At 50.0% G+C, this 23,769-nt stretch overlaps 1 protein-coding gene across 1 annotated transcript in view; it reads left to right on the forward strand.

Moving 5' to 3' along the window:
• The window catches only part of ARNT2 (aryl hydrocarbon receptor nuclear translocator 2), a 123,217-nt gene that overhangs the window by 73,500 nt on the left and 25,948 nt on the right, over positions 1-23,769 (forward strand). The window contains exons 8-11 of the mRNA XM_028089417.2: positions 13,856-13,932; positions 15,422-15,556; positions 17,768-17,842; positions 23,149-23,300. Coding sequence (XP_027945218.1) covers positions 13,856-13,932; positions 15,422-15,556; positions 17,768-17,842; positions 23,149-23,300 — 439 coding nt within the window. The remainder of the gene's footprint in view (positions 1-13,855; positions 13,933-15,421; positions 15,557-17,767; positions 17,843-23,148; positions 23,301-23,769) is intronic.

The following is a 23,769-nucleotide window of genomic DNA, read 5'->3' on the forward strand; positions in this document are numbered from 1 at the left end:
CCTCGCTTCCTCATGCTCTGTCCCTGGCTTCCCTCCACCCTGAGGGAAACCATCCACCCTGAGGTCTTGCTCTCAGGCTCTGATTTGGGACAGACTGAAACCAACATACTCCCTTGGCCACTTTGCAGGAAAAACTAGGGTTTGGCCTGATGAGTCCATGCAACCTGAAGGGTGGCATGCGACAAGTGGCCCCTAGAGCCTTTACAATGACAGCTGAGACCAATGAAAGAAGGTGGGGGTGGGGGAGAGCAGGGGTTAACGGGCACATGGGACAATCCCCTACAGTCACTGTCTTCCTGCTGCCCTCTCTTAAATGATTCTCTTTACCAAGGCATGCCCGAACAGTCAGTTAATGAGGACATGAACCCTTGCGTTAAATCTTCGAACACTAACTTCCTTCTGAGGTCATTTTCGGAACTTCGATCCTTGACAGTAGACGCTCCACCACTCCAGAGCCCATGGCGTGGAGCAGCCTCTCCCGGGCTGGATGCCGAGGTGTCACGTGGATTGGATGTAATACAGGCTAAGATGGAGGTCCCCCCTGGCTCCGTGATCTTTGCTTCTGGGTTAGGTACTATCAATGGCACATACGGTACTAGAAGACTTTCCATTAAGTGAAACCCAAGAATAGGGATCTTGCCCCCAAGAGGATTTAAAAACCATCATAAGACTCAAAACAAGCCTGAACATAGAGCTTTCTATTTAAAACGTATTTCTTCTAAGCAGCCTATAGTTGGATCTTGAAAGGTATTTCACTTGGTCTAGATTTCTAAGTAGAGGGTTTTTTTTTTTTTTTTTTTTTGGTCTCTCGATATTTTAAAATACATCTTCTCACTTGCGTTATTTCTGACGAGAAATCAGCTGTCGTGTGCATTGTTGTTTCCCTATATGTCATCGTGTCTTTTCCCCCTCTGGATGCTTTGAAGATTTTATCACTGCTTTTGAACAATTTATGATGTGGTCTGGTGTAATCGCCACGGTTCCTGTGCTTGGGGTTCGTTAGGCTTCTTGTGTGCGTAGATTCATACTTTGTATCAAAGTTGAAAAGTTTCCAGCCATTAGTGCTTCAGATATCTTTCTGTCTGCCTTTTCTCTCTTCTCTTTGGAGACCCCAGTTGCACACACACCAGGGCACTGGAGGTTTCCATAGCTCATGCACCAATGAGCATTTCACTTAAAAATTCTTATTTTTTTTCACTTGGCATCATTTCCATTGCTATGTTTGCAAGCGCAGTAATCTTTATTCTGCCCCGTTGCATATGCCCTTCATGCATCCCGTGCACTTATCATCTCACACATTGTTGTCTCCAGCTCTAGGAATTTCATTTGGGTCTTTTAGATATCTGCCTTCGCTCTACTTAGCCATTGGAACATATGGAATACTGTTATAAAACCAGTTTGAATGTGTTGGCTAATTCCAAGATCCATGTCACTTCTGCATAGTTCTGCCTGGTTGATTTTGTTTCTTATTATGGGTTATATTCTCCTGCTTCATTACATGCCTGGTAATTTTTTTTTCTTTAAATTTTTTTATTGTTCTGTTAATCACCATACATTACATCATTAGTTTTTGATGTAGTGTTCCATGATTCATTCTTTGTGCATAACACCCAGTGCTCCACTCAGAACATGCCCTCTTTAATACCCATCACCAGGCTAACCCATCTCCCCACCCCCCTCCCCTCTAGAACCCTCAGTTTGTTTTTCAGAGTCCATCGTCTCTCATGGTTCGTCTCCCCCTCCGACTTACTCCCCTTCATTCTTCCCCTCCTGCTATCTTCTTTTTTTTTCTTAACAAACATATATTGCATTATTTGTTTCAGAGATACAGATCTGTGATTCAACAGTCTTGCACAATTCACAACACTCACCATAGCACATACCCTTCCCAATGTCTATCACCCAGCCACCCCGTCCTTCCCACCCCCCCACCACTCCAGCAACCCTCAGTGTGTTTCCTGAGATTAAGCATTCCTCCTATCAGTGAGGTCATATGATACATGTCTTTCTCTGATTGACTTATTTCACTCAGCATAACACCCTCCAGTTCCATCCACATCGTTGCAAATGGTAAGATCTCATTCCTTTTGATGGCTGCATAATATTCTATTGTGTATACATACCACATCTTCTTTATCCAGTCATCTGTCCATGGACATCTTGGCTCTTTCCACAGTTTGGCTATTGTGGACATTGCTGCTATAAACATTGGGGTGCACGTACCCCTTCAGATCCCTACATTTGTATCTTTGTGGTAAATACCCGGTAGTGCAATTGCTGGATTGTATGGTAGCTCTATTTTCAACTTTTTGAGGAATCTCCATACTGTTTTCCAGAGTGGTTGCACCAGCTTGCATTCCCACCAACAGTGTAGGAGGGTTCCCCTTTCTCCGCATCCCCGCCAACATCTGACGTTTCCTGACTTGGTAGTTTTAGCCATTCTGACGGGTGTGAGGTGGTATCTCACTGAGGTTTTGATTTGGATTTCCCTGATGCCGAGTGATGTTGAGCACTTTTTCATGTGTCTGTTGGCCATTTGGATATCTTCTTTGAAAAAATGTCTGTTCCTGTCTTCTGCCCATTTCTTGATTGGATTATTTGTTCTTTGGGTGTTGAGTTTGATAAGTTCTTTATAGATTTTGGATACTAGCCCTTTATCTGATATGTCATTTGCAAATATTTTCTCCCATTCTGTCGGTTGTCTTTTGGTTTTATGGACTGTTTCTTTGGCTGTGCAAAAGCTAATTTTATCTTGATGAAATCCCAATAGTTCATTTTTGCCCTTGCTTCCCTTGCATTTGGTGATGTTTCTAGGAAGAAGTTGCTGCGGCTGAGGTCGAAGAGGTTGCTGCCTGTGTTCTCCTTTAGGATTTTGATGGACTCCTGTCTCACATTTAGAGTCTATTTTTGTGTGTGGTGTAAGGAAATGGTCCAGTTTCCTTCTGCATGTGGCTGTCCAATTTTCCCAACACCATTTGTTGAAGAGACTGTCTTTTTTCCATTGGACATTCTTTTCTGCTTTGTCAAAGATGACATGACCATAGAGTTGAGGGTCCATTTCTGGGCTCTCTATTCTGTTCCACTGATCTATGTGTCTGTTTTTGTGCCAGTATCATACTGTCTTGATGATGACAGCTTTGTAATAGAGCTGGAAGTCCGGAATTGTGATGCCGCCAGCTTTGCTTTTCTTTTTCAACATTCCTCTGGCTATTCGGGGTCTTTTCTGGTTCCATACAAATTTTAGGATTATTTGTTCCATTTCTTTGAAAAAAGTGGATGGTATTTTGATAGGAATTGCACTGAATGTGTAGATTGCTCTAGGTAGCATTGACATCTTCACAATGTTTGTTCTTCCAATCCATGAGCCTGGATCGTTTTTCCATTTCTTTGTGTCTTTCTCAATTTCTTTCATGATTCTTTTATAGTTTTCTGAGTACAGATCCTTTGCCTCTTTGGTTAGATTTATTCCTAGGTATCTTATGGTTTTGGGTGCAATTGTAAATGGGATTGACTCCTTAATTTCTCTCTCTTCTGTCTTGTTGTTGGTGTATAGGAATGCCACTGATTTCTGCACATTGATTTTATATCCTGCCACTTTACTGAATTCCTGTATGAGTTCTAGCAGTTTTGGGGTGGAGTGTTTTGGTTTTCCACATAAAGTTTCATATCATCTGCAAAGAGTGAGAAGTTTGACTTCCTCTTTGCCGATTGGGATGCCTTTGATTTCTTTTTGTTGTCTGATTGCTGTGGCTAGGACTTCTAATAACTATGTTGAATAGCAGTGATGAGAGTGGACATCCCGCCGTATTCCTGACCTTAGGGGGAAAGCTCTCAGCATTTCCCCACTGAGAATGATATTCACTGTAGGCTTTTCATAGATGTCTTTTATGATATTGAGGTACATACCCTCTATCCCTATACTCTGAAGAGTTTTGATCAAGAAAGGATGCTGTACTTTGTCAAATGCTTTCTCTGCATCTATTGAGAGGATCATATGATTCTTGTTCTTTCTTTTGTTAATATATTCTATCACGTTGATTGATTTGCGGATGTTGAACCAACCTTGCAGCCTAGGGATAAATCCCACTTGGTCATGGTGAATAATCCTTTTAACGTACTGTTGGATCCTATTGGCTAGTATTTCGGTGAGAATTTTTGCATCCATGTTCATCAAGGATATTGGTCTGTAATTCTCCTTTTTGATGGGGTCTTTGTCTGGTTTGGGGAATCAAGGTAATGGTGGCCTCATAAAATGAGTTTGGAAGTTTTCCTTCCATTTCTATTTTTTGGAACAGTTTCAGGAGAATAGGTATTAATTCTTCTTGAAATGTTTGGTAGAATTCCCCTGGGCAGCCATCTGGCCCTGGGCTTTTGTTTGTTGGGAGAATTTTGATGATTGCTTCAATTTCCTTAGTGGTTATAGGTCTGTTCAGGTTTTCTATTTCTTCCTGATTCAGTTTTGGTAGTTGATACATCTCTAGGAATGCATCCATTTCTTCCAGGTTATCTAATTTGCTGGCATGTAGTTGCTCATAATATGTTCTTATAATTGTTTCTGTTTCTTTGGTGTTGGTTATGATCTCTCCTCTTTCATTCATGATTTTGTTGATTTGGGTCATTTCTCTTTTCTTTTTGGTCAGTCTGGCCAGGGGTTTATCAATCTTATTAAATCTTTCAAAGAACCAGATCCTAGTTTCGTTGATCTGTTCTACTGTTCTTTTGGTTTCTATTTCATTGATTTCTGCTCTGATCTTTATTATTTCTCTTCTCCTGCTGGGTTTAGGCTTTATTTGCTGTCTTTTCTCTATCTCTTTTAGGTGTAGGGTTAGGTTGTGTATTTAAGACCTTTCTTGTTTCTTGAGAAAGACTTGTATTGCTATATACTTTCCTCTTAGGACTGCCTTTGCTGCATCCCAAAGATTTTGAACAGCTGTGTTTTCATTTTCATTGGTTTCCATGAATTTTTTAAATTCTTCTTTAATTTCCTGGTTGACCCATTCATTCTTTAGTAGGATGCTCTTTAGCCTCCAAGTATTTGAGTTCTTTCCAACTTTCCTCTTGTGATTGAGTTCTAGTTTCAAAGCATTGTGGTCTGAAAATAGGCAGGGAATAATCCCAATCTTTTGGTACCGGTTGAGACCTGATTTGTGACCCAGGATGTGATGTATTCTAGAGAATGTTCCATGGGCACTAGAGAAGAATGTGTATTCTGTTGCTTTGGGATGGAATGTTCTGAATATGTCTGTGAAGTACATTTGGTCCCGTGTGTCATTTAAAGTCTTTATTTCCTTGTTGATCTTTTGCTTAAATGATCTGTCCATTTTAGTCGGGGGTGTTAAAGTCCCCCACTATTATTGTATTGTTGTCAATGTGTTTCTTTGCTTTTGTTATTAATTGCCTTATATAATTGGCTGCTTCCATGTTCGGGGCATAGATATTTACAATTGTTAGATCTTCTTGTTGGATAGACCCTTTAAGTAGGATATAGTGTCCTTCCTCATCTCTTCTTACAGTCTTTGTTTTAAAATCTAGTTTGTCTGATATAAGGATTGCCACCCCAGCTTTCTTTTGGTGTCCATTAGCATGGTAAATGGTTTTCCACCCCCTCACTTTCAATGTGGGGGTGTCTTTGGGTCTAAAATGAGTGTCTTGCAGACAGCATATCGATGGGTCTTGTTTTTCAATCCAGTCTGATAGCCTGTGTCTTTTGATTGGGGCATTTAGCCCATTTACATTGAGGGTAACTATTGAAAGGTATGAACTTAGTGTCACTGTATTGCCTGTAAGGTGACTGTTACTGTATATTGTCTGTGTTTCTTTCTGGTCTATGCTGTTTTTAGGCTCTCTCTTTGCTTAGAGGACCCCTTTCAATATTTTTTGTAGACCTGGTTTCATGTTTGCAAATTCCTTTAGTTTTGGTTTGTCCTGGAAGCTTTTTATCTCTCCTTCTATTTCAATGATAGCCTAGCTGGATATAGTATTCTTGGCTGCATATTTTTCTCGTTTAGTGCTCTGAAGATATCATGCCAGTCCTTTCTGGCCTGCCAGGTCTCTGTGGATAGGTCTGTTGCCAATCTAATGTTTCTACCATTGTAGGTTACAGAGCTCTTGTCCCAAGCTGCTTTCAAGATTTTCTCTTTGTCTCTGAGACTCGTAAGTTTTACTATTAGATGTTGGGGTGTTGACCTATTTTTATTAATTTTGAGAGGGGTTCTCTGTGCCTCCTGGATTTTTATGCCTGTTTCCTTCCCCACATTAGGGAAGTTCTCTGTTATAATTTGCTCCAGTATACCTTCTGCCCCTCTCTCTCTTTCTTCTTTTTCTGGGATCCCAATTATTCTAATGTTGTTTCATCTTATGGTATCACTTATCTCTCGAATTATGCCCTCGTGATCCAGTAGTTGTTTATCTCTCTTTTTCTCAGCTTCTTTATTTTCCATCATTTGGTCTTCTATATCGCTAATTGTCTTTTCTGCCTCATTTATCCTAGCAGTTAGTGCCCCCATTTTTGATTGCACCTCATTAATAGCCTTTTTTATTTCAACTTGGTTAGATTTTAGTTCTTTTATTTCTCCAGAAGGGGTTTCTCTAATAACTTCCATGTTTTTTTCAAGCCCAGCTAGTGTCTTTAAAGTCATGATTCTGAACTCTAGGTCTGACATCGTACTAATGTCAGTATTGAGTAGGTCCCTGGCAGATGGTACTACCTCTTGTTCTTTTTTTGAGGTGACTTTTTTCGTCTTGTCATTTTGTCCAGAGGAGAATAGATGAATGAGAGAACAAAATGCTAACAGGGTAACAACGTCCCCAGAAAATATACTCTAAACAAATCAGAAAAGACCTGAAACCAGGGGAAAAGAAAGGGAAAGAAAGAAAAAAGAAAGAGAAAAAGATAAAGATAAAGATAAAAACAAACAAAAAAAGAACAAAAACAAAAAAAACCAGAATATGATCAAATATGATCAGGCTAGTGCATAGATCAGTGCCACACACTAGATTTTGGGTGTATTTTGATCTGTTAGAAGAAAGTGCCTCCTAAAATTTGAACGAAAGAAAGCCTTATATATGTACAAAATAAGGGTTGATACAATGAAGGGATGGAATATGACTAAAGATGAAATTATAAAAAATTTTAAAAGAGGAATTGATAAGGTGCTTGAAAAAAGAAAGAAGAGGATTAAAAAAAAAGAAAGGAAAAAAAAGGGGGAGAGATTGTGATTAGGCAGGAGACTAGAACAAAGCCATACACTAGAGATTTAGGGTATATTTTGATATGTTAGAAGAGACTGTATCTCAAAATTTTAAAGAGAGAACAACTTATATATACATGCCAAAAATAAGTGTAACTACTATGAAGGGATAGAATATGACTCTAAAAATGAAAAATAAAAAAAAATTTTTTAAAGGATTGGTAAGATGTTGGTTGAGAAAGGGAAAAGGAAATATTCAAAAAAAAAAACAGTTAAAAACAATTAACTTTGAAAGACTAATGAATCATGGTAAAAAAACCATGAATTCTATGTGCAGTATTCCCCTAGCGCTGGAGTTCTCCCGTTCTCCTTGATCGGTAAACTTGGTCTTGGCTTGCTGGCTGTTCGTGCTGATCTTCTGGGGGAGGGGTCTGTTGCCATGGTTCCCAAATGTCTTTGCTGGAGGCAGAATTGCCCCGCCCTTGTCGGTCTGGGCTAAGTAATCTGTTTGGGTTTGCTCTTGGGAGCTTTTGTTCCCTGCAAGCTCTGGTACAGCCTTGGAGGACCAGGGTGAAAATGGTGGCCTCCCAATCTCCACCCGGAGGAGCTGAGAACTCGGGGCCCCACTCCTCAGTGCGCCCCAGAGAAAAGCAGTCACTCCCGTGTCCCCGGTCTCCGGCCGCACTCTGTGCTCACCCGGCCTGTGACCGAGCGTTTCTATCTCCGGCACCCGACCCCGTGTGGAGTCTCCAAACCCAGCAGATCCCTGCGGTGCGCTCCCGCGCCGCTCCTCCCGGGGGAGGAAGGGGAGTCTCCCCGGCTCTGCTGCTTGTTGGGTCCCTGCTGGAGGAGCAGTGGCCCGACTGGGCCGCGGATCACAGTTTATGGCCACCCCGAGCTGAGAGCCCGCGCCTCGGCTCCGTCTCTGCAGCCGGCTTCCCTGCTCCGATCCCTGGGAGCTCTGCCGCACTCAGGCACCCCCGGTCTTTCTGTGACCCCGAGGGTCCTGAGACCACACTGTCCCGCGAGGGTTTCACCCCCAGCTTAGTCACTGGAGCGACGTCCCTCAGCGGAGCGGGTTCTAAAAGGTCCGATTTTGTGCTCCGCGGCTCTAGCACTTGCCAGAAGTGGCCGACGGAGGCCCCCTCCCCCGCCGTCTATCCTCCCGAATATCGCCTCGGATTCACTTCTCCGCACGTCCTACCTTCCAGTAAGTGGTCGCTTCTCTGTTCAGAGAGTTGTTGCTACTCTCCTCTTTGGTCTCCTGTTGAGTTCGTAGGTGTTCACAATGGTTTGATCCCTATTCAGCTGAATTCTTGAGACCAGACGAAATCCATCTTGCTCCGCCCCCCCATGCCTGGTAATTTTTTATCTGGTGGTAGACATTGTGACATTTCAGTTGCTGGCTTGGAAACTCTGAAGGCAGGAAGTTGGGGTGATCGTAGGGCTTATTTGTTTCCCATCTCAGAGAATGCTGTTGTTCATCACCTCATATACACAGTCTTGAAAACCACTGTTCCTTATACCTCTTTGTCTCTGGTTGTTTCGGGCAGGAAGGTAAATTGGCTGGAGGCATAACTCCCATTGTGATTATTTTTTAAATGCTTAGCCAAGGGCACCCTTCTTATGGAGAGCTGTCAGCACAACTCACACCTTGCTTCTTGAATGCATGGCCTTCGGTTCCAGGGAGCCACCTTCTGTTGTGTCCCGGATAGATGAAATGGGGTCGTGGTAGAGGTCATACCTGGCGCACTGTGGGAAATAGCCTCTGGGGGATGCAGACAGTCTGAAGCATATTCAGAAAAGTGACACAGAGAAAGGGAGACTTAGACCATTTTCGAAGGAAGACCAGTTAAATTGACACAACGATGTCAGGCCACGAAAGAAATAGACTCAGGAAAACAATGTGCCCTTTATTTGTCTAAAGGGCAAGTGCAAAGGCAGGTCTAGGACCCATAGATGAAATGTTAAGACGGCCGGTCATATGGGGGGGATGTGGTGACCATCCCGTCACTAGAGAAGTTCCTGCTTCATGCTCCTTATCGTGTGACCTTGGCTTCCTGTGTGACCTTGGCTATGGGGGCTTCAGTAGCATGTCTGCGTTCCACAGAAGGAGGAGCTTTCCTGAGAGCCTCACTCAGGGTCTTCTGCTCACACTCCACAGGCAGAGCTGTGTCCCTCTAACGGGGTGGACACAGCATCACTCCCAACAAATCAGGGTTCTGTCATCATGGAAGAGGGAGAGGATGCACATCAGGCAGGTCACCAGCTGTCTTCTCTGCAGGAGAGGAGACAGAGGAACAGGTTTCGGCAGGAAGATTTGGGCAGTGTTGAGTTTGAAGGACCTGAGACAGAGGCAGATCTTGTTAGGAGGCACGTGGAGTCAGGATCTGGAATTGCAGAGGCAAATCTAGACGGGGGGGCAGTCTTGGGTCTTGTTGATGTGTAGTGAGAAGTAGAGGCAGCGGGGAAAGGATCAGTAGACAAGGCTGGGAGGGCCAAAGTCAGGCATGACAGCAGGGGGGGTGGTGGCTCCTAAGGCTGGTCTGTGGACCCTGGGCGCGCCGAGGTGGTCTCGGGGGTATGCAGCATTTAAACTGCTTTCATCCCAGCACTAAGATGTTACTCACCCTTTCCACTTACAGCTGGTGCATAAGCATCGGTGGGGAACACCTGCTGGAGCCTCAGCATGTGTCAGGGCTATGGCACCAAACTGCCGTCGTGGTCATGGGATTCTCTATCACCATATACACTTGCAGCAAAAACTAATTTCAGAATTTGAAAATGCTGGTTTCACTTAAGTATGCCCTTGATGAAGCTGTGAAAAGTACTAATTTGAATGAACCCCGAAATGGGAAGTATGTGTAAGGTGACTTCTGCTGCATACCAGAGCATGGTGGTTGTGTCAAGGAAAAGCACATGCACAGTTGTTTGAGCTAAACTGTGAGCTAGTTTGTGAGCTAAACTAGTTGCTTCTTTTATGAAACACCATTTCTTGAAAGGATGACGAGCAAACCAACTATGGTTATTTGAACTTGTGCGTTTGGCAAAGATATTTTCACAAAAAGTTAAAATGAACCTGTCACATCAAGGAAAATAAATGACAGTATTTGCTGTCAGTGATAAAATTAAAGCTTTCTAGTGAAAATCTGAATTTTAGAAAACTTGTATCCACCACCATGGTCTTGACCAATACTTAGAACTGTTTCTGATGAAACGCATGGTGATATGAGCAAGTGTGATCTTAAAAATATTATTTATTGTAATGTGTTGGCATTTAGATCCGTATAATTTGATGAACCAGTATTTTCCTAGTGACCAATACATCGTGTTCAAACTCCTGTGTTAGTAAAGGAGCCAGTCCAAGTGTTAGACCAATCTATTTTAATGTAACAGAATATTAAAAAATTCATTGATACAGTTTTGGATTTGACATTGCAATTAACCTTTAAGAAGCAACCCCTTGTCAAGACTTAGGAAAACATCAAAGAAGAATATCCGCAATTATCTGGAGAAACTTCTCCCTCCTCCAGCTCCCTGCCTATGTGAGGGCTCATTTTCTTCATATACCAAGGTAACACGATCCATTGTAATAGATTGTGTGCACAGCAGGTGTAAGAATCCAGCTGTCTCCTATTAAACAAGGCATTAAATCGATCTGCAAAAAAGCCAAACAGTGATTCGGGAATAATTTCTCTTTCGAAAAGGTATCTTATTTGTAATGGAAAAACCCTTGAGACATTTCCAATAAGATGAGAACCAAGGCAGGAATGCCCACTCCCTGCCACTCTTCAACATTGTAAGAGATACTAGCCCATCCCAGAGAGAAATCAGAGGCAAACACGTGTACAAAAGAAGGAGAGTACTTCTTTTCAGTTATAATATGCTGGCACACCTGCAAAAGCCCAGTGGGCCAGTAATAAAACTAACTGAAATAGTAAAATAATTTGGTGAAATAGCACAACACAATATTAACATACAAAACCCAATAGTCCTCGTATACATAAACAATAAATAGAAGGTATAATGGTAGAGGAAACCCCATTGACTATAGCAACAAAAATGATTAAGGGCTTAGGAGTAATTTTAGTAAGTATGCAAAATACAAGTATATGTGAGGGAAATGTTTAAACACTCCTGAAAGGCACAAGAGCGGCCTCAAACAAATGGGAAAACATCCCCTGTTCTTGGGGAAGACAATTCAGCATCATAAAGATGTCAGTTCTCCTGACGTTAACTTATAAATTTAATGCAAGCCAAATAAGAAAACCAGCAAGCTATCTGATGGAGTTAAATAAGATGATCCTGAAGTTCATGTAAAAAAAAATATATCTGAGAATAGTTAAGAAAACACTGAAAAACTGTAAGAGAGTAACAGCCTTACAGATACTGAACCCTACCGTAAAGCCTCTACAATTAAAATTGTATAGTATTGGGTGCCTGGGTGGCTCAGTTGGTTGAGCGACTGCCTTTGGCTCAGGTCACGATCCTGGAGTCCCGGGATCGAGTCCCACATGGGGCTCCCTGCTCAGCGGGGAGTCTGCTTCTCCCTCTGACCCTCCCCCCTCTCATGCTCTCTCTCTCTCTCTCTCGCTCTCTCATTCTCTCTCTCAAATAAATAAAATCTTTAAAAAAAATAAAAAATAATAAAATTGCATAGTATTGATGCTTAATAGACAACTGGCCAGTAGACTAGAAGAGAAAGTTCAGAATTAGCTCCAAATACATGTGGGGCTTTAGTATGGTGATAAAAGGGGACACCTCAGGTCACTGCACTGTGAACAGCCGTGCGGCGGACAGCCATTCTGCTAAAGATAAATTAGATCTGCATCTCACACCCGACACGGGAATAGCTTCATGTGGATTCAGGAATGTAAATGTAAAAAGCGAAAGCATGAAAGTGTCAGAGTAAAACACAGGTGAAACCTTGGTGTAGGAAATGGCTTTCTAGGACTCCCTCAAAGAGCTTGCTGGTATCTTAATAACAAACGTAATACAAGAGAAGATTGATAAATCCGACTATGTAAAAATTATAAAGTTGTTCAATCACCAGAAGCAAAGTCAGAGGACAGGAGACCAACTAGGAGAACATATTCCCAACAAGGACTCAGTATCCCTTAATATGTGACGAGATCTTGAAATTTGAGGGGCAAAGGACCAAACTCCCAACAGGGAAAATGGGGATGAGACAGAACGGACAATTCACTAAAAGACAGGATATAAAAATGGTCCTCGCACACAGGAAATGATGTTCAAATCCATAACGAGAGAGAAATGCCAATTTAGACAATACCAGAAAAATTAAACAGTGTATTCTGGCTGAGACGGCGGGGAAATAGGCCTCACGGACACGGTTGTTGGGAAAGCAAACCGGTACACCCCTTCTGGAGGGAATTTTAGCAACACTTGACAAAACTACGTATTTTCCTACTTTGCAGCCCGGCATTCCCACTTCTGGGGTGGGTGTATCTCCGGGTGAATCTGCAGGTGCACGTCCAGTCACTGGAGAATACACAGGCGTGTCATGAGAAACACCCGAGTGCTCACAGGAAAGTGCTTGAACGAGCCTTGGGGGTCTGCGTCACGCAGCGCTCTGCGAATAGTTAGGGAGTGCGTTCCAGGACCTGCTGTTAAGTGAAATAAGCTAAGCCCCAGAGAGTGTCTGGAGCGCACGGCCCTTCGTAGTAGAAAGGAGAGAAGGTAAAGAGAGTATACAGATATATGCTCCTTTGTACAAAAAAAAAAAGAACGCAGCAAGAATAAAGCAGAAACCTTGGGGCTGGTCACCTATGGGGATGGACAGGGCAGGTGTGGACAGAGGGACAGTGCTCTGGCTCCTAGAACCACAGTCGTGTTCCCTGCCACTCCATGGTCTGCAGCGATGGGCTTGTGTGGTTCTGTCCCTGCCTTTTGTCTGACCCAGTGTGAAAGCGTCTGTGTGACGCGTTAGGCCGGGTGAAGGGTGCTCGCTTCCCACAACTGTGAGAACCACCTGCAGCCGCTTGAGAACCTTGCACCGTGAGCGGCCCTATGCCAGGCCGCTGCTGCACAGAACGGAAGACTCTTTCCTGACCAAAGAACACGGGGGATTGTTTTACCAAGTCCTGCCCGCCCAGAGCACTGGTTTTCTTTTCTTTTTTTTTTTTTTTTTTTTAAGGATTTTATTTTTAATTCATCTCTACACCCAACGTGGGACTCGAACTCACGACCCCGAGATCAAGAGTCGCAGGCTCCACTGACGGAGCCCGCCAGGCGCCCCCGTCGAGCTCTGGTTTTCAGTGCTCAGTAACCATCACCCGTTTCTCCTTTCTAACCCTTGTAAAGGAAACATTTACATAACCGGAAATGCCCGCTTACACTTGTTAGCTGTAAAGATTTCCTAGTGTTTTGGCCAAATTTTGCAAAATGAATGATGGGCATTTCATCTTCCCTGAGTTCCTGTGCCCCGTGCAGATGCTACGGCCCCGGGAAGGTACCAAAGGCGTCAGGCAGGGAGAGGGGAGCGGACAGGAGTGGGCACCAGTTAACTCACTGGCTACCTTTCAGACCCCAGGTGGTCCGCGTGGATCTGTATTTTGGATTGCACAGATAAAATCCGGGCACTCTTGCCCCTTTGCCACCCACCTTGGGCACGTAGTGGATGACGCTGGCTTTTCTCTTTCCAGGAATGACCATCCCCGAGGAGGACGCTGAGGTGGGGCAGGGCAGCAAGTACTGCCTCGTGGCCATCGGAAGACTGCAGGTGAGGCCGGGGGCGCGACACTCTGCGGGTTCAGACAGGGCTCGTGAAACCAGGGGTGCGACTCTGTGGGTTCAGACAGGGCTCGTGAGGCTGGGGGCGCGACTCTCTGCAGGTTCACACTGGGGCTCGTGAGGCCGGGGGCGCGACTCTCTGCAGGTTCACACTGGGCCTCATGAGGCTGGGGGGTGCGACTGCGGGTGCAGACGGGGCTCATGAGGCTGGGGGCGTGACTCTCTGCAGGTTCACACTGGGGCTCATGAGGCTGGGGGTGCGACTGCGGGTGCAGACGGGGCTCATGAGGCTGGGGGCGCAACTCTCTGCAGGTTCACACTGGGCCTCATGAGGCTGGGGGTGCGACTCTGCGGGTGCAGACGGGGCTCATGAGGCTGGGGGTGCGACTCTCTGCAGGTTCACACTGGGGCTCGTGAGGCTGGGGGTGCGACTCTCTGCAGGTTCACACTGGGCCTCATGAGGCTGGGGGGTGCGACTGCGGGTGCAGACGGGGCTCATGAGGCTGGGGGCGTGACTCTCTGCAGGTTCACACTGGGGCTCATGAGGCTGGGGGTGCGACTGCGGGTGCAGACGGGGCTCATGAGGCTGGGGGCGCAACTCTCTGCAGGTTCACACTGGGCCTCATGAGGCTGGGGGTGCGACTCTGCGGGTGCAGACGGGGCTCATGAGGCTGGGGGTGCGACTCTCTGCAGGTTCACACTGGGGCTCGTGAGGCTGGGGGTGCGACTCTCTGCAGGTTCACACTGGGGCTCGTGAGGCTGGGGGTGCGACTCTGCGGGTGCAGACGGGGCTCGTGAGGCCGGGGGTGCAACTCTGCGGGTGCAGACGGGGCTCGTGAGGCTGGGGGCGCGACTCTGCGGGTGCAGACGGGGCTCATGAGGCTGGGGGTGCGACTCTGCGGGTGCAGACGGGGCTCATGAGGCTGGGGGCGCGACTCTGCGGGTGCAGACGGGGCTCATGAGGCTGGGGGCGCGGCTCTGCGGGTGCAGACGGGGCTCATGAGGCTGGGGGCGCGGCTCTGCGGGTGCAGACGGGGCTCATGAGGCTGGGAGCACGAATCTCTGCAGGTTCACACTGGGGCTCGTGAGGCTGGGGGTGCGACTCTGCGGGTGCAGACGGGGCTCGTGAGGCCGGGGGTGCGGCTCTGCGGGTGCAGACGGGGCTCGTGAGGCCGGGGGTGCAACTCTGCGGGTGCAGACGGGGCTCGTGAGGCCGGGGGCGCGACTCTGCGGGTGCAGACGAGGCTCATGAGGCTGGGGGTGCGACTCTGCGGGTGCAGACGGGGCTGATGAGGCTGGGGGCGCGACTCTGCGGGTGCAGACGGGGCTCATGAGGCTGGGGGCGTGGCTCTGCGGGTGCAGACGGGGCTCATGAGGCTGGGAGCACGAATCTCTGCAGGTTCACACTGGGGCTCGTGAGGCTGGGGGTGCGGCTCTCTGCAGGCAGAACCACTTCAGTGTGGATGTCCCCTTTCCAGGTGACCAGCTCTCCCGTGTGTATGGACATGAGCGGGATGTCGGTGCCCACGGAGTTCTTATCCCGGCATAACTCTGATGGGATCATCACGTTCGTGGACCCGAGATGCATCAGCGTGATCGGCTACCAGCCCCAGGTAGGTGGTTCTGAGTTCATGGCAGTTGGCTAGAGATTTAACTTTCCTTAAAATGCACTTCTCTCTCTCATTTGTTCGAGATCCAGCGGAATGACGGTGTAGGGGACATGGCGTAAAAATCCAGATTCCTGCCTGGAGAGAGTCATGTCCTTCCAAAGCAAACACTGGGTTCGGCTGCCCTGCTTAACAGTAACTCTTCAGTTTTGGCCCTAGCCCTCCTGTCTGTCTGCCGGTTGCTCACAAGTCAGACTTGAACGCTCTGTGAGAACAGGGCTCTCAGATCAGTTAACTTAGACGAACACCAGACAGGACACCTCCTTCTTGCAAACTTAAAAAAACAATATTAATGCGAAAGACTCTGAAACGTCTTGAGAAAAAATGTTCACTTAATTTCACCTAATCCCTTGTTTCTCAAATGGATTGGAAACCTGTGTCTACAGGGGCATATTTTCAGGTCTTTGTTCCAGATCTTTTTTAAAAAGTCAGCGTCATAAGAAACACTAAAAGTCAGGAGAAAGTAATCTAGATTAAAATAAACCAAAGAGAGGGGCGCCTGGGTGGCTGTCGGTTTAGCGTCTGTCTTTGGCTCAGGTCATGATCCCGGGGTCCTGGGGTGGAGCCCACATGGGACTGCTTCTCCCTCTGCCGCTCCCCCTGCTTGTGCTCTCTCTCTCTCTGTCAAATAAATAAATAAAATCTTTAAAAAAGTAATAATAATCCAAGGAGAGAAAAACCACAGTATGCACTGTGAGAGCCTTCAGTGGGCCCAGGTAGCCAGAAAAGACATTTGGGGGATAATCGAGGGAATGTTCATGTGTTTTTTTAGGTGTAGTGTGGAAACGTTAGGGTTTTGAAGGATGTCATATTTTTGAGATACACACTTCAGAGACAGGTGTCCTACTGTCCGCTACTTCCAGATGATTCAACAAGAGCTTTTTCAGTGTGTGTGTGTAGATACGAAAGAGATTTCATTTATATATACTCCCATAGTTTTCATTTATTTACATTTACATACATACGAAAGAAGGAAAAATGCAGATGTGACGGTCTAGGTAAAGGATATTCAGGTGTTTATCACATGATCCTTTCAACTTTCCCATAGATTCAAATTTCTTCCAAAATAAAAAGCATTTAAAAAAAGGAAGGAAAGAAAAGATCTCTGTTCTGAGGAACAAAATCTGGGCTATGTTGGGTATTTCAAGTACATGTTATTATTTTAGAACTAGGACACAGTCCGGGGGCGCCCAGGCGGCTCAGAAGAGCCCACGGCTCTTGATCTTGGGACAGTGAGTTCGAGCCCCATGTTGGGGTAGAGACTGTTTAAATAAATAAACTTAAAAAAAGAAGAAGACCTAGAAACAGTCCAAATTGAAATATTGGAACCATTCGTATAATTCTACATCTCTAGATTCATGCAAACTTGAGATCCTTGGAAGGAGGGAGGGGGAGAATTAATCAGTTTCCAAAGTCACCGTAACCTTGGCTGGCAGAGTATTTCCAGATCCATCTGCCCCCCGCACCTTCCACGAGCATCGAGATGCTTCTTGGCACACAGATGAGACCGCCTTCCCACTGTCCACGTCAGCTCCCCCAGAGGCCATTGCCAGTTTGGGTTCCGATCCGTGAATTCACTTCGATCCTTCGCTGCCTAAGGCACAGCCAGCGGGACCCCATTCCTGTCGCACGTGTGGCGCTCCCTTGCGACGGTGTCTGTGATCCTGGTTGGTTTTTGTCCGGGGCTTGTGCTAGGTGCTTTGAGTAAGAAGTGGACGGGTGAAGGTCGGTACAGTTACCGTGTGGTCCCAGCGTCTGTCTGGCCACCAGACAGCTTCCACTTCTGCATTTCAGCCATTCCAGTTTTTCATTGGCAGGCACGTCTGTCCTCGTGCTGTCGTTTGCTTTCTTTTTATGTTTATTGAAGTACGTTCATTACAGTGTGCCTCTCTACGGCAAACAAAATAGAATTGCACTCTGAAGTGACCTGGCGCCCCGGGGGACGAGAGTGGGTAGGAGTGCCCCGGAGGAACGCAGGCAGGGTCCAGAAGCCGGCTCCATCATCGGCCCAGGGGACGTCCTGCGGCCACTCGCCCCCGAGGATGGGGAGCTAAGGGACGTGGGGTGAAGGGGTGCCGGACCACTGCTGTCCGACAGCGATGCATCCCATGATGGGAAGCGGCATCGTGGGTTCTCACAGCTTGTCTCTTTCTTCAGGATCTTCTAGGAAAGGACATTCTGGAATTCTGCCACTCCGAGGATCAGAGCCACCTGCGTGAGAGCTTTCAGCAGGTACCGCCAGCGCCCACTGACGGCTGACATAGAACCGGGGACCCGGGCAGCGGGCTGGCAGGGTGCGCCAGGCAGGCTGCGTAGGGCTACCCAAGGCATCAGTCAGGGACCCCGCGGCGAGGGGCTCCCGGTCGCGTGGGGAGGGCAGACCTATCAGGAAGCCGTGCCTGTGTCTGGACGAAGGGCCGGCGATGGAGAGGTTAATGGTGCAGGGACGAGGCAGGAAGAGTCTCCCAGGGGAGGGAGCCCTGGGAGGGCTGGGATGAGCCTGCCCCCAAGACAGAACATTCCAGACTGATGGCCGGCACCCGGAGATGCAGAAGAACGTGGTGTATTAGGGAGTTACGTGTAGCCCCTTGGGCTGGAGCGAGACTTACCGCCGGGCAGGGAGGAGGAGGCCCGCAGTGGAGGCTGCTGAGGCCACACGGAGGAGTTGAAGTTCTCCCCGCGTCATTTACGGGAGGGCTCCTCTGAGGACCGCAAGCAGGGCAGTGTTTTTGAAAGTTTTGGTAGCGCGGGTACGCGGAGAGCAAGTGTGAGAAACCCTTGGAACAAGGGGCACAGGGTGGCTATGGAGGTGGTGAGGGGTGGGGTGTGGAGGGGCGGCCTGAGGGGACCGGTGTGGGCCTGGTGGCGCTCTGGCGGAGACGGCAAAGGGGAGCCTGGAAGGGAGGCCGCCCGTCGCTGCATCACTGAGCGTCACCCCCGTGAGGGCCCGGTGCTGAGCACCTGCTCTGTGTCGCGCTCGGGCGCCGCAGACACCTGTGTGCACACCGGGCACTTGTCCTGGGCGGGGGGGCATCATCACCATCATGTCACGGGAGAGAGAGGGGAGGGCCTAAGACCACACAGTGGGAGAACCGGGGGTCTGAGGGCCTGTCCCCTCCTGGGCCCGCACTCGGCCGCGACGGCAGATGACAGGTTCCTCCTCCGGGGCCTTGGGAGCTCGCCAGAGCCCCAGGAAAGAGAGGACCAGACAGCGTTGCAGGACGAGGGCCTTTGAGATCCGTTCTAGGAGGGGATGATAGTGCCTCGTTCATCTGACACAACAGGCCCTTAACCTTGAGCTTTACAATGTTTTAGATGAGCCCCTTGACGGCCAGTTCCCCGGACGCCCACTGCTCTGTTCCTGCCCCACATTGGGGTGGCTCTCTGAGCCCCCCGCTCTGCCTCTGCAAGCCCTGCGCCCTCGGGCTCGGTCCTTGCCTCCCTTCTCTCCTGTTCTCCCTGTAGCATCTCCCTTGGCGACTTTACCCGGGGGACACAGCATAGACCGTCTCTGGCCCCCTGATGCCCCCCGCTTGCACAGGCCCGGAGCCGAGACACGGTCAGCCCCCCTGCTCTGGTCTCACTCCCCACGTGCAGCCCTCATGTCCGCTACCCCCTGAAGCCATGTGCAGCCGGCCCCTTCTCCCTCTGCTCCTTCCTGCCGACCCCGGCCAGGCTACCTGCTCTCAATTCAAGCAGTGTGGCAGGGTCCGTGCCGGGCTCCCTGCTTGACTCCTGCCCACTCCATGCCACTCGGGAGACATGAGTTCAGCTTCACCACGTCTTTGCTTGAATGTGCCAGTGGCTTCCCAGAGCCCCTGGAATCCGGTCCAAGCTCCGTACCTCGGCTGCAAGCCCAGGGTGACCCTTGCCCCATGTGTCTTATCCGTACTCATTCCTGGCACCTGGTCTCATGGGTCATCTGGTGCCTTGAACACATCATGCTGTTTCCTACCTCAGGGCCTTTGCACATGTTCTCTCCAGACTAGAATGCAGTCCCATCACTCTTCCCAGGAGCGACATCTTCTTGATTAGGTTTTAATTCCTGTCACCTCAGAGATGCTGTCCACAGCCACGCCAGCCGAGAAGGCCCCCCACCCTCCTTCTCAGCCTCTTGTTTTTCCTGCACAACTGTTGCAGTTTGTAATTGTTTTATTTGTTTGTCCGCTGAGTCCCCCCCACCCACTGAAACATCAGCTCCCTGTGGGCAGGTGCCACGTCTGTGCTTTTCACCATCATGCCCACCACCGAGTGAGGAGCTTGCTCGTGGGTGAGCGGCTCTTAATAAAGTGGTCTAAATGGACGGTGACTTCCATTCTGGAAAGATGTGAAGTGAGAATGGTTAAGCGTGGTCAGAGTGCATCTTTCATGCCTCATCTTTGCCAAATACGTGGAGATTATTCCAGATGTTGGCCTGGGTCAGCTTCCCTTTTCTGGATCTGTGGAAATGAAGCTGTAGCAGCAATGGGCCTCCCTACACAGTTAGTGACCAGCCAGACCCCTGGTCCCACATGGCCTCATAATCCTCAGCCCACACCATCCATCGTCCGCCCCATCTTCACGGTGGGCACCGGGACACAGAGAGTTCCGGTTGCCTGCCCCGAGTCCCACAGCAGGGCGGTAACAGAGTGAGGGCTGGAGGTACCCCCTTCCAGCACGTTCCCCTGCCACCGCGCACACAGGCCTCTCCGTCGGACAGCACGCTGAGGCTTTACCCTGCTGACACAATCGGAAGCTGGGTGGTTTTGGACAGAAACAGGAGGAATGTAAGCCCGGACCCTGAGTGGCATCAGCTCACGGACCTCTCGCCCCGTGCACGGCCACCTCACAGCAGGCGGGAGATGAAACCAGAGCTGCTCCTGAGAGCCGGCGGCCGCACAGTCCCAGAACTCAGCGGGCCGGGGCCGTGCAGCCACGGGGACATCCTGGAGCGCTGGCCTTGGCCCCTTGCATGTGTTCTTTGGGCCCCAGCCACTGGGGGACGAATGTTGATAAAGGGAAGTGGTTTATTTTTGCAGAAGCACAGAGGGGGCTGTGTCAGCTCAGAGTCAGCCTTGGAACTCTCTGGATTTAAACTAAAGCATCTGAGGGGCCCGGACATGAGACCCTTAGAGTGCCATCAGGTTCTTGAGGAATTTGGGTTTGGTGGGGTGGCCTGTGCCTGCGCAGGGGCCAGGAAACCCGAGTCTGCTCCTGGCTCCACTCTTGGACCCTCACCAGCTTACCATTTACCCGGCAGCCAGGAAAGAGTGGGACCCAGTGAGACGCAGGCCCAGAGCAGGGTGCTACTGCCCCCTCTGCTCTCCTCTTGCGTGCCTTCCGCCATGGAGCCATGTTCACGAAGCACAGGGCGGGCCGGCCTGGGTGGTCTCCTGGCACCCGAGTTCGGCAGGATGGAGGGACCCTGGTGCAGCCCTGCCCCACCCGGCCTCTGGCGTCCACCACGGCCCAGGTTCCCACACATGGAGCACATGCCTCCTGCCAGGGAGCTTCACTCGCCGACAATGTACCCACCTACCCACCTTCCAGGGAGTTCCCAGCCCCGCCTCCCTCAGGAACCCTCTCTGGACCCCACGGTGTCCTGGTGGCCCCGTGCCTCTTGATTGTGTGGTTCTGGGCGGGGACTCAGCCTCCTTTCTCTTCCTTCTTGGCGAAAGAGTTCATGGAGACAGTGGGCCGTGGGGTCAGGAGATCCAGGACCCCGTCCTGCCTCGGGCATGGCGTAGTGGGCGGTCTTGGCGGCATATTTAACTCCTCTGGGGCTCAGATTCCAGATGCACACAGTGCCATCGGGAGGCCCACACGAGGTGACCTGTGTCACACACTTAGCCAGGACCCGGGCCCCTGGGAGGGTGCGGGGCTGCCGCAGCCTCCCACTGCCCCTTCTCCAGCCCGAGGGCCCGGCTTTGCACACAGGCGGCACCTTGGCCAAGTGTCTGTTGCATGAAGCTAAAGACTTTCCCACCATCTCAGGCATTCTGCTGAGGAGAGACACTTTGTGTGCCGCTTCTTCAGAGGGCCAAGGACACGGGTCTCAGAGCATGCGAGGCGGCTGCCGGTTTCCCCTGTGTCTTGTCCCACGGGACCCTCAGAATGCCAACCTCAGGGGCACGTCGCCTTGACCCCTGGCCCTGTGGGGGAAAGAGCGAGCTTCCTGCTGGGACCGCACACCTGCCAACAGGCCACAGCCCCTGAGCCTCCGGGCCTCGCCCCATCCAGTGTGTACGTCCTCCTGGGTGTGGTCTGGCTTCTTTATCACTCAGGCTCTCCCACCAGGGAGTCCAACCGCCTCAGGTTTCATTCCGTCTGGGTTCCCCAGGGGTGGTGCAGAAAGAGGATGGGCGCCCAGGCTGCATCAGCCCAGCTCATGGGACGACAGACCCCTTGAGGAAGTTTAGAAAATGTGCTCCAGGTGCCTGCTCCGTGCCAAGCTCGGGGCTGGGGGCAGGACTCAGGTGACCAAGAGGTCCCTCCCTATCCCTGTCCCCAGGCTGTCCACAGACATCCAGCCAGAAATAAACTACAAGTGAGTGAGTTAAGGAGGAGGGATCAGGCCCTCCCTGACCCTGGGGCCAGGTCCCGGTTCTTATCTCTGATCATACTCTGGGCTCATGGTCAAGCCAGCTGGCTGCCCTGGGCCTAGAGCCTTCTCTGTCCTGATCAGCCCCAGGATCTGGGGTACACAGGCCTGTGGAGAGGACAGCCCCATCCGTCTTGCTTTGTCCTGGGGGTATGTTCTCACGCAAGCCTAGGCCCACCCGCCAGCCATTCATAGCCTCGCCTGTTTCTGCTGCAGCCACAAGAGCTGCCGGCCGAGTGTGCCTTCTGCACGTGTGCCTTCTGCACCTGTGCGTGCACACCCACGGCTCCACGTCTGCTTGTGCATGGATTGTGTGTGTCTACAGGGAGCACAAGAGCAGGCAAAACACACTTGTGGTTCGGAAGTAAAACCTTGGTTCCTTCTCAGCTTTCCCAGCAGAGCTGTGTGATCTTGGGCAGCCTGTTTAATTCCTCTCTAAGACTCGGTATTAAACCTGTATAAATAGTAAAACCCACCTTCACCAAACCCCCGTGAGGATGTACATTGGGAAGTCGTTCAGAAACCGTGCTGCGGCGTGAACGGGACAGTAGACGCCTGTACACACAGATGACGCGTACGGATTTGTCCTTTCATTACACCCCCTCCCAGAGAGTGCTCGATCCAACTAACAGTGGTAAACCGGGGTTAAGGATATTTTAGCGTGAGGTGTGAAGCAACAAACCCAGCGCTAGAATGTAACTCGTCACCCAGGACCCTAGCAGCCCAGGTGGACAGGGAAGCACTGGGCGTATAGATCGACGTGACCCGATTTGAAAAAGCTGAGCGGTCCTGATATAAAACGTTCTAGAGAGTGGACAGAGTGCGGGGCCTGCTCCAAAGGGGGAGAAGCCCCGCCAGCCCAGCCGGCTCCCTCGCCGTCTCTGCCACGTGCCCCGTTCTGAGCCTGCCCGGCGCCTCTCCCGCCTCCCACTGACCTTCCTTGCGCGACTTTCCTCAGGTGGTAAAGCTGAAGGGCCAGGTGCTGTCGGTCATGTACCGGCTGCGCACCAAGAACCGCGAGTGGATGCTGATCCGCACCAGCAGCTTCACATTCCAGAACCCCTACTCGGACGAGATTGAGTACGTCATCTGCACCAACACCAACGTCAAGTATGTGCTCGCCACACCCCACCCCTTACTCCACCGCCAGGTCTGGGTGCCTTTCCTGAGTCCCGGGCTGGATGGAGCCCTTTCTCCCCACGGGCTCTGGCTAGCGGTCCCTGCGGGGTGGGAGGAGCAGGCCCCGGGGGTGAGGGGGGCTGCGGGCCGCATCACTGCTTCCCCGCCCGCCCCCCGCCATGCTCCCGTCCCCCCTCCCTCCTGTAAGAACCCCAAGACCGCGGGAATGCCCCCACCCCATGCAGGTGTCCTGCTCCCCCGGCCTCGCTGTGCCCCCAGCACGCAGAGCCCAGCGGGGGTGAGCCGGGTGCCCTGCAGGTGCCCTCCGGCTGCCCGGCATGCTGGCCGCTAGGGCCTGATTTCTTGGCCCTTCTGAAGCAGGGCCGGGGAGTGAGGCTGGGGCTGCGGCAGCTCCGAGGCCGGGGGCCGGGGCTGGGGATGGCGCTGCAGAGACACGCAG

The sequence above is a fragment of the Eumetopias jubatus genome, unplaced genomic scaffold (assembly GCF_037043125.1).
Source record: "Eumetopias jubatus isolate StellerSeaLion01/CBP00866 unplaced genomic scaffold, mEumJub1_p1.0 scaffold_7, whole genome shotgun sequence".
NCBI classification, from domain to species: domain Eukaryota; kingdom Metazoa; phylum Chordata; class Mammalia; order Carnivora; family Otariidae; genus Eumetopias; species Eumetopias jubatus.